Genomic DNA, 10,156 nt, shown 5'->3' on the forward strand with positions numbered 1-10,156 from the left:
AGAGCAGAGTCGGCCCTCGTGTTCATCTTTTCTTGCTGCTGTAACAAAGCCCTGCGAATGCAGAGGTGACCGCAACAACGTCCCCTTCTGCTGCGTCTCTCGCTTCCTCTTCTGCACCAGCCGCAGAAGGCTGTCTGCATCTAAGGGCTCCCACGTTCAGCTCAGGCCTCCTGGAAAACCTCCCTCTTTCGGGGTCAGCCGTCCCATGAAACACAGCCCTGAGGTCGCACCAGATTCTCTGGGTCCAGGGATCAGGCTGTGGGATGGTGGGGGCCGTTCCTGGGGATTCCTACAGGAGCAGGAACCCCTTGCGCTGGAGCAGGTGGGAAGGCAGGACGTGGAGGCCTGTGTGCACACACACACACACGCACATAGGATTTTTCCAGAATAAAGGAGGCCTGAGCACGTTTACAGACAGAAGGAGCCAGAGAGAGGGGCCTCCACAGGCAGGCAGGGAGGGAGGGAGGGAGGGAGGGAGGGACCTAGCAAGGAGCCCGAGAGGCCGGAGCAGGAGGGCCTCAGCCTCCCCCCGGGGGAACCGTGTGGTCAGCCAGGCCGGCCAGCTCAGGCAGCCCTGGAAGCGGGGGTCCCCTCCGGAAGCCCAGAGGCTGCCCCCCGCCCCGTCCCCACAAACGCCTGTTGCGGGGAGATAAGGAGAGCAGGCGAGCCCTGCATGCCCAGGATCCCCACATAGAAGATGTGTCCAGAGTGGAGCCACGTGAACGCTGGTGACCTGTGGCTGTATCCACAGGCACGAAAGGAGGTTCCCCAAGGCCGTGGACCCTGCGTGGCCCTGTTTGGATAAGAAAACAATACTCACAGGACAGAAATAAAAGGTAGTCTTGCTGGATATTGGGGTTGAGGACAATTTTTATCATCTTCTTCCTGCTCATCTGCAGAGTTCAGGTTTTCCACAATGCAAACGATTTCTTATTTGTGTCGCTTTTTGTGGTTTCAAGTTGTACATGTTGAAAATAAGAAGGAAACCTCAGAGGCCCGAGAGGAGGAGAGAGCGTGGGCCCGACCAGATGAGGTCAGGTCAGGAACAGCCTGGGAGTCGCAGGGCCAACACCCGCTCCCTGTCCTGAACGTGAGGAACATTCCTGTGGGTCTGGGGTGCCGGGGGTAAAGCGCCCTCAGCCCCCTGCCTTTGACTTCTCCTGCCCAGCGCTGTGACCTCCGGTGCAACGACCCTGTTTTAAGAACAAGGATCAGCTGGAGAGGGTGCGGGCTCCCTCCCTCCTGGCTGGGGTGACACCTGGCTCTGCTCACCTTCCGGTGTCCCCTCGGCTGGCAGCATGGCAGCTCTGGGCCTCAGTTTCGCTCTCCAGCCCGAACCCTCTGAGTTTTAGAGGGTTTACTACCGTCCGGACTGGGGGCCCGAGACTGACGTCCTTGGCTGACACTGGCCACAGCCATGGGGGATGGCCAGGGGTCCCCTCTCCTCAGCAGCCCCCAACTCTGGGCTCCTCTCCTGGGCCCCTCTGGTTGCTAGACCTCCTTCTCCCTGTTCCCAAAGCACTGCTATACCCCAGGGGTTCCCACACCTCAGTCCCCCCACCCCGCCACGGGTGCAACTGTTGCCATCTCTGCAAATCCCTTATTGACTAAGTTAATATTTCATATTGCTGACATTTTTATAACTTATAATAAAAGGCATACATTAATGTTCTAATTTTCTGATATAATTCTTCGTAATATTTCACTGTTCAGCTTGATTTTAATTCATATTTTATAACGTTAAAATATAATTAAAGATACATTTATCTTTTATAGAGAACTTTATATCACTAACATAGATGGGAAGCTGATGTCACTCCCCAGAGTAGAATGTCGCTATAGAAATAAATACAATGCACATACGACTATGGTCTTGACTTCTAGCCTGAGACTGATGCAGCTCTCTGTTAAAAAGAAGGATCAGAAAGTGTTAAAAGGCGCTGAAGATGCAACGGCACCCTCCTCCTGGAAGCCTTGCCCACCTTCTGGGACTGGGGCCCCCCTTGGTTCTCCCGCACGCCCTGGACTGAGGATCATGGGGCACTGGCGGTGCAGTGAGATGCACTGTACCCTTCCGTAAACTGGGCTTGACCTGTGGTTCTGTGCGCAAGTCCCTGGGACCCCGAGGGCCCCCACCTCTGGAGATAGGCCCTCTGGGGGCTGCACACAGGGATAAGCCAGGCTGTTTTCACCATTTCCTTCCTCCCACTCGGGCAGGGGCTGCCATCGGCTGCCCCACACAGAGCGATCACTGTGGCCTCAGGCAGGACAGCTCAGGACGGGAAAGGGGTGCCCCGCCAGCAGGCCTGAAAGGTAAGCGGCCCTCACCACCCCAGCACCACCTCCCGCCGTGTGGGCCCCTGGCAAGGGAGGTGGTGGGACGAGGCCGGGCAGGGAGAGAGGAGGCTGGCAGGCAAGTCCAGCTTCTGTCCCTCCTGGGGGGTGGGGGGCACGGGCAGGCGTTCACCCTGAGACACCAGGTCCTTGGCTGAGTCAAGATTCATTGGTTTATTCAACAAACGTTCATTGGAAGCTTGTCTTCGCGAGGGGAAACAGCCCGCACCGAGTCCTGGAGGGGCAGTGAACCCGGCAGAAAGCAGAGACTTGAGTGCCAATGTGGTCTCTGATGTGGAGCGCTGGGCAGCCCTGCACAAGTCACTCTCCGTCTCTGGGCCTCAATTTCCCAACTCCAAGCATGAGCCTCGATCAACAGCTTTCCAGGCGCAGCCCCTTCTGGGTCCCCTTCCCTATCCCCCCGTCAGCATCCTCAGCCGCCTTCCACACCAGGGACCACTTGTGAGAGTTCACTCCGCCAGGGCCAAGCTACTTGGAATCCGTGGGCCGAGGTGTGGTCTGTGGCGTGCACACCAGCTGCCAGACCAAGGCTTGGGGGTCGATGTTGGGAGCAGCCTGGGAGGCCCTCCCCGGCCTCGGGGCGGGGGCGGGGCCAGGCCTGGGATCCTTTAGCAGGCATCTCCCCCCACCGCGGAGCAGAGGCTGGGTCTCTGCCAGAGGACGGGAGGGTCCTTCCTCTTCCCAAGGAAGGACTAAGCCCGCTCCGTGCTCCCACCGCAGCGGCCGTCACGGCCCTGCCTGCTGACCATCCGCGGAGGGTCAGCCGGCCTGAATCCCGCACGCTTCACTTCCTTGATCCCAGCAGCCATTTCACGGAGGAGACAGCCGGGCCGGAGAGGGAGGTGAGTGGTCCCTTGTCCGGTCGGGTCCCACCAGCCCTCGGGTCGGGTGCAGGCCGCCAGGACCTCACGGCCACTGTCCCCGCAGCCCGTCCTGCCCGATGTCCGTCTGGGCTGCCCTGCTCCTGCTCTGGGCGGCCGCCGAGGCCTCCGAGGACTGCCCCGCCGCGTGCGCCTGCCGCGCCCTGGACACCATGGGGCTCCTGGTGGACTGCGGGGGCCGGGGACTCGCGGCGCTGCCCGCCCTCCCGGCCCACACGCGCCACCTCCTGCTGGCCAACAACAGCCTGCGCTCAGTGCCCCCGGGCGCCTTCGACCACCTGCCGCAGCTGCAGAGCCTCGACGTGGCGCACAACCCCTGGCGCTGCGACTGCGGCGTCACGTACCTGCGCCTCTGGCTGGAGGACCGCGCACCCGCGGAGCTGCTGCGCGTGCGCTGTGCCGGCCCCGGCCCCGCCTCCGGCCGCGCGCTCGGCCAGCTCAGCGGCTCCGAGCTGGGCAGCTGCGGCTGGAGCCTGCGGGCGTCCTGGGCCGACCCGGGGCCCTGGTGGGACGCGGCGCTGGCCGTCGTGGCCGCGCTGGGCCTGGCTCTCCTGGCGGGCCTGCTGTGCACAGTCTCCGTGCCCCGGGCCTGAGCCGGGGCCCCCGGGTCACCCCGGCCCCGGCCCTGGGCATTCCAACCACCGGTAGCTCAAAATAAACCAGCGGCTCAGCCTTTACCCAGGCTCGGAGATGTTTCCCTCTTAGCACCCGAGTCTGTCTCATCCTGGAAACCTGCGACCATGTTTGTTTTGACAGATATTGACTGGGGCTTCTCTGTTCTCCAAGTTCCTAGCAAAACGGTTTATCCCACCTCCACACCTCCTCCAGCCACCCCCAATGCCACCATCTCTGGACACCCCAGGCACTTCCCCAGGTCCCGGGAGTCCCGTTCTCACACCCTCCTGGCTGCTGGCACCTCCTTCCCACACGGGCCGCCAGACAGCCCAGGCTACCCTCACATCAATGTTCTAAGTTCCGCAAAAAACCTTGTCCTAACAACGCAGCAGCGAACAGACCCCGGGTGGGAGGAGAGGAGACATACCTGTGACAGACCTTGCAAGGCACATCAGTGTTCCCAAAATGGGCTTTGGCCGCCCTGACCTGGCCATGAGGCCACCTGGGCTCACCCTGCCCCGTCCTTTGTCATCTTCTTCTCTCTCTCGCTCTCCCTCCTTTTCCTCCTCTCTATGCCTCTTCTTCAGAAACAAAACAATTCCCCCCTTTCTCATGGAAGCAACTCCCCTCCTGATGCTGGCATCAGACACCTGCAAACTCTGGGCTCCCACCTCTGCCCTAAGCAACGGTCACCAAAGTCTTCAAACAAGATGCTTCTCTCCCTCAGTGGGTTTCTGGTGCCAGCAGTTAAAATATTAAACTTTTTCCCAACCATATGAGATAATAATTACAGATCCATTACTGGCCAACCCAAATCCAATATAATTATACCAAAGATCCCCCCCGCAAGGAGGTCCAGGTGGTGGGGCTGTGGGTCAGAGGGTGCCACGAGGAAGGCCAAGTGGGCGCCAGGCGCCACTGGAGGACACTGACCCACAGAGGTGAGGCTGGACCAGGAGCCCCAAACTCGGGGCCGGTGGACAATAGGCAGTGGTGGAGACTGTGGTAAACCGGGGAGCCCGTGCTCCATAGAGGCCCAGTGGAATGTTGCCACGTGGAAAGGTGGCCAGGTGCACGTTCTTCCGTTCTTCCAGAGAGGTTGGGCATCTGGATTTTTATGTTAAACTCTGAATTATTCAAGCATTGGCGACTAAATTTAAATTTTTTTAAATATACATCAACGGGACAAATAAAACATATTAATCAACATGAATAGTCCAGAGGCTGAGAGTTTGGTTTCTGCATTAGGAATCAGCTGGCATCCACTCGCTGGGCACTTAGTATGTAGGAGGCTCCGCGTAAACCCCCCACACGGGCCTTTCTTCTGTACCCTGTGAACCCTGTGAGGAGGTGCTGTCCTCTTGCACCACGTGGAGGGGGACTCAGGCCCAGGCCCGTGGTCACTTCACAGGCACAGGCCAGACACGTCCCCCATCAGACCTGAGAAGCGCCCCCTCGGAAGCTTCCTGGCCCTGGACCCCCAGAACGGAGCCAGTTCAGCCTCAAGTCCCCAAGTGGGGTGCCCCTAAATTCTGCCCTGCTCCTTTCTGGGGGGCTGTCCTCCCCAGGCCCCCGTGGCCCCCGCGCCCACGGCTGCGGATCAGGGCTGAAGCGGCAGGGCCGCGGCGCCGGCCTGTGGGGAGCGCACAGAGGATGTCCGGGAGTCGGTCCAAACCCGCCATCCCGGCCGAGTCTTTCCCTCCCGGTGGGGAGAACCTACAGCAGAGGCCGCAGCTCCGGGCAGAGTGGGGGGGCTCCCCGCCCTCAGGAGGGGTTCTGGGCGTGTCGGCAGAGCCGTGTAGCTGCCGCGGTCCCGGCGGGCCTCCCGAAGGAGACTGGGGGCAGCGGAGCAGTGCCAGCCTGAGCGAGGGGGTGACCGTCGGCGTGTGACCTGCCTTAGGATGTTCCCGAGCCAGGGTGGAGGGCGTCAGGCGGAGGCCGGGCAGGGTGGGGAGTGGCCGTGGGGAAGGTGACGTGGGGCTTCAGAGCTGTGAGGGGGAGGGGAGGGGAGGGCACAGGACTGGGCGGGGGGCTTCCCTTCCCTGGAGGCAGGGCTGGAGGGGCCCCTCGGCTGAGCCCCTGGGCGAGTGTGTGCCGGGAGCAGAGAGGGTCAGGGCTGGAGCGCTGGGAGCCCCGGGGGCCGGGCAGGGTCAGACTCAGCCCTGGGACCCACACCCAGCCCGGGGCTGGCCCCAGGCAGGGGCTCAGGAGTGAACTCAGTGGGGACTTGGAGCAGGTCCCTCTGGACACCGGCCTTAGGTTCCCTGTCTTAAAGGCCAGGACTGGACCTGCTGCCCTCCGAGTTCCCCCCGGGTCTGGGCAGTCCCATGGGGTGGGCAGAGGCGAGGGGGGGGCCTTGGGACAGACTGGCCCTGGGGAGCGTTTGGAGGGCCCAGCGCAGACGGCCCAGTTATAGGGTTTCGTCCAAGGGTCACATGTGGGTGGGGCTCCTTGCATTCAGTGAGAGCAGGCAGTTCAAACGACAGGTGTTTCTTATCCCTGGAAAGATGGTGGGCAGGTGCATGGAGCTCGGCCCACCTGGACCCTCCCTCTCCTTCCCACTCACCCACCCACCCCACCCCCGGCTCCCTGGGCTTCGCAGTGGCTTCCTGGGATGGGATGCAGGCAGTGCAGGAATCAGTGTCCTGAGGAAACCAGGCTCTGGTGGAGGAATGCCTCGTCCAAGGTCACAAACCAGCCTGGGCAGACCTGGGGTTTGAGCGGAGGCTTGTGTGACCCCCAGCCTGTTAGCCTGTCTTGGGGGAGGCTGGGCAGGTGGGCGCAGCACACCTGGTGCCCTGAGCGGCTGTGCCCTCCCGTCAGCAGGGGTCCCCTCTGTCAGGGACCAGGGACAGACTCCGCTGATCTCGGGGTGCTATGGATTCATGGGGTCCCTGGGGTCAAGGCCCTGATCCAGGTGCCCAGCAGCTCTCTGAGCGCCTACTGTGTGCATGGATCCGGGCACGGCGCTGGAGAACGGTGACGAGCAAGACCCATCCCGCCCTCCGGGACCTCGCAGACCCTGATTTGGGGTAACAGCTGTACTTCCTCGTGGCTGCAGGACTCAGGCAAGGAACTCCCTACCCTGAGCATGTCGGCTCATCTGAATAAGGCAAGGGTGGAGGGATGGTAATACGTGTGCCTCTAAGGGTTGCTGGGCTGGTGCCCCTGGCGATCACCAAGTAGCACTTCCCAACCTGCCTCCCCAACACGAAACCAGATGAGGGATCCTGGGTCCCAGAGAGGTGCAGTGACTTGCCCAAGGTATCCCTGGCAGAGATGGGACCCAACCCCAGCTCCTCCCCATCCCTGAGGCACTGTCTGCTCCTCCGTCCAGGGGTCCCGATGGTCTTTACAGGGCTCTGGGCAACAGACAGGCAGGGGGCAGTGTGTGGGCCTGGACGCCAGTCGGGGGAGCCGGCCAGGCAGGTGGGACATCTGTGGATCCGTGGCCACTGGAGCCAGCTCTGAGCTCCAAGCCAAGAGAACCAGTCTGGGCGCTGCCGGCTCGTTACAGAAACGTTTAATGGTTTAGGAATGCGTACACTCTGGCTCTGCTAAGTCTCCATAAAGGCAACTTTTCCGTGTTTTAAAAAATAGATTCGCTATAAAGATTTATATATTCATAAATAGGCAACGTGAAAACTCCCCAAATGCAATGGCATCCTTGGGCTGAGACCCTCCCCACCCCGGCCCAGGTGCAGGCTCAGAGGTCTCTGAGGTCCCAGCCTCGGCAGCCCTCCAGGGAGAAGTAACTGCATTCAATGTGAATTAGGAACTTCCTCCAGCTTCACGCCTGCTGGGGCCCGTGTCCTTGAGCTCCACCCCGACACCCACCCCGCCCTCTGGGCCGGGCCCACGTCTCTGGCTCAGGAGTCCGGATCCCTGTCCCTTGCCTGCCCCCCTCCCGGGGGCATAAAACACCAGCCTTCCTCTGGTCCTCCTTCAGCCCAGGCCACAGACCACCCTCCTCCGCCCGGTGGCTGGGACACTCCCTGGCCCTCCTGCCTGGCTTCCTCTCCTGGTCCCTGGCCCCTGACCTCACCTGCTCCTGTTCTTGGGTAACTTATAAACAAAGGAAGAGGCGCTGGGAGAGGGAAGAGGCGGGGCCGTGCTGTCTTACACACTTCCCCGTTGTCCCTTGGCCAAGTCCATCCGTCTGGGCCCATCTGACAGAGGACTTAGGCCCAGAGAGGTAGTGAGGCCCCCACCTGCCAGGGCACCCCAGAGCAGGCAGCCGGCAGTATGCCCCGGGAGGCCCTGGGCACTGGCATTTGGGTCTGAGACGGAGGACGGGAAGCCTCTAGGGAATGGCTTCGGCCCAGGACGGGAACCTCGCAGGCCAAGCGTGGGTAGGGAAGGAACGCATTCTTGCCAGGGGGTACGGTGAGCAAGGGACCAGCTGGGGCCTGTCCTCAGAGGTGTCCAGCTGGTCATCTGTGGGATTCTAAATGGCACGCATTCAAGGGCAGGGCTGGTAAGGGGGGGAGGGCAGGAAGGGCCTGGACAGAAGCTGCTCCTGTGGGCAAGACGGTGCAGGGGAGAAGGAACGGAGCTGTGTGAGGCCTTGGGCACCCGCGTGAGGATGGACTGCCTCCCGAGGGCCCGGGGACGACTGGAAGGTGTCAGGATGGGGGAGGGACCTTTCATAGCTGCCCCCCTCAGAGCAGCGGGATGGTGCTTGGGGTGGTGGAAGCCCAGGCCAAGGAGGTCAGGGAGGCATCCAGGGGAGGGGATGGGGCCCATCTGGGCAGAGGGGCCGGGGGCACGGTTGTAGGGTGGGGGAGAAAGTGGGGAGCCTGAAATGACCCCTGAGTTCTAGGCTACAGCCCTGGAGTGAGGCTGCTTCGTGCAGAGGATGGGTGGCAGGAGACCCACTGGGCCCTGGGATTGTGAAAGGAGAGAGTGAAGTGCTGCTTCCTTGGTTCTGGGTGAGGAAGGGCCACCGTGAGGCCACCTCCCCCGTGCAGGGTTCCGGGCACAGGAGTAGGGGGATGGCTCACAGCCCAAGGTGGCAGATGAGCCCCTGTCACTGGTGTTTCCTGTACCTGTGTACCCTGGATGCTCCCGGCAGCCCGGCAGGGCTCCTTCTGGAGGAGGTGAGCTGGGGGCCTCCCTCCTTCCCTAAGCCCTGTGAGGCAGCCCTGGGCCCGGGGTCAGTACCTGTGCTCGCTGGAACTGGGGCGCAGTCCTGGCCACTGCTCCTTGCATGCACCCCACCCCCCAGAGCAGCAGGTCTGTGCAAGGCGGTCTCTGTGAGACTTCTCTCCCAGCTGGGCCTGGACTGAACGCCCAGCTCTGCCCAAACATCAGCCCCCAGCAGAGAGGTCATGGGGCTAGAGGACCTCTGCCCTTGGCCTGAAGGGGGCCCCTCTCTGGGGAACCCCTCAGTGCAGGCACTTTCTACTGTGCAGGTGGAGGGGCTGGACCCCATCCCATCAGCAGGGACGGGGGAGGGAAGCCAGGCAGCCTTCTTGCTCCCAGTTCCCACCCCACGCGGCCGACAGCGGGCTGACCCCTGCTCAGCAGCTCCTGGCCCGGCCAGGCCAGCGTCCTTCCCCTCCAGGACCAGGCTCAGCCTCCGCGGCTGGAAGGGCCAGCAGCCCTGCCCGACCCGCCTCCTGGGGCTGCCTGGCAAGGTCCGACTTCCTGCTCTGCGTCCAGGCCTGCCTGGGAGGGTTCGACGCAGACCAGGTGCTGGGATGGCAGGCAGGGAGCCCGAGTGCAGCTGTGCGGCACCTCTGGGCTCTCAGGGGCCCTGGGCTGTGTCTCCCTGATGTGGCCTCGCCCACGGCTCTGAGAGCAGCTGATTTCCTGGGGCCCCATACTGGGGGGGGGCCTGCAGGGCTGAACTGGGCTGATGGGAGGGACTGAGGTTGGCTTGGGAAGACCACCTGCTCCCCCAGTTCGGTCCCTGCGCCCCTCTGAGCTGCACCCAGAGAACGGTGCTGCTTCCAAGGGCCCCAGTGATCCTGGTCCCCTGCTGTCTACCCTCAGTGCCCAGCGTACGCAGAGGCCATTAGCGTGGGTGGGCCCAGACCCAGGCCTGGCGGGGCCGCGCCTTTTCTGTGTGGGAAACTCTCTAAGCTAGACTGGGAGTGGCGGGGGAACTGGCGCTCTGAATGTGGCAGGAAGGATCTCTGCAAGTGGGGTGGGACAGGCGGGGCTCAGGGGTGCGAGCGTTTACTTTTCCCTTAAATGTCCACACTCCTATCTCATTCCCACTACCCCCCAACTTCTGAGAGCCAGAGCTAAAGGATTCGCTGCTTTTGCAACCTGAGTGGCAAAACTTTGGGCCCCAAGCC

At 62.2% G+C, this 10,156-nt stretch overlaps 1 protein-coding gene across 1 annotated transcript; it reads left to right on the plus strand.

Annotated features, from left to right (window-relative positions):
• The first annotated feature begins 488 nt into the window (after positions 1-488).
• Positions 489-6,339, plus strand: GP9 (glycoprotein IX platelet). The gene has a single exon (XM_082414041.1). The coding sequence runs from the start codon at positions 3,296-3,298 to the stop codon at positions 3,827-3,829; it is 534 nt and encodes a 177-aa protein (XP_082270167.1). The 5' UTR covers positions 489-3,295; the 3' UTR covers positions 3,830-6,339.
• Positions 6,340-10,156: the final 3,817 nt, after the last annotated feature.

The sequence above is a fragment of the Balaenoptera physalus genome, assembly GCF_965194825.1.
Source record: "Balaenoptera physalus genome assembly, chromosome: 11".
Taxonomy (NCBI): domain Eukaryota; kingdom Metazoa; phylum Chordata; class Mammalia; order Artiodactyla; family Balaenopteridae; genus Balaenoptera; species Balaenoptera physalus.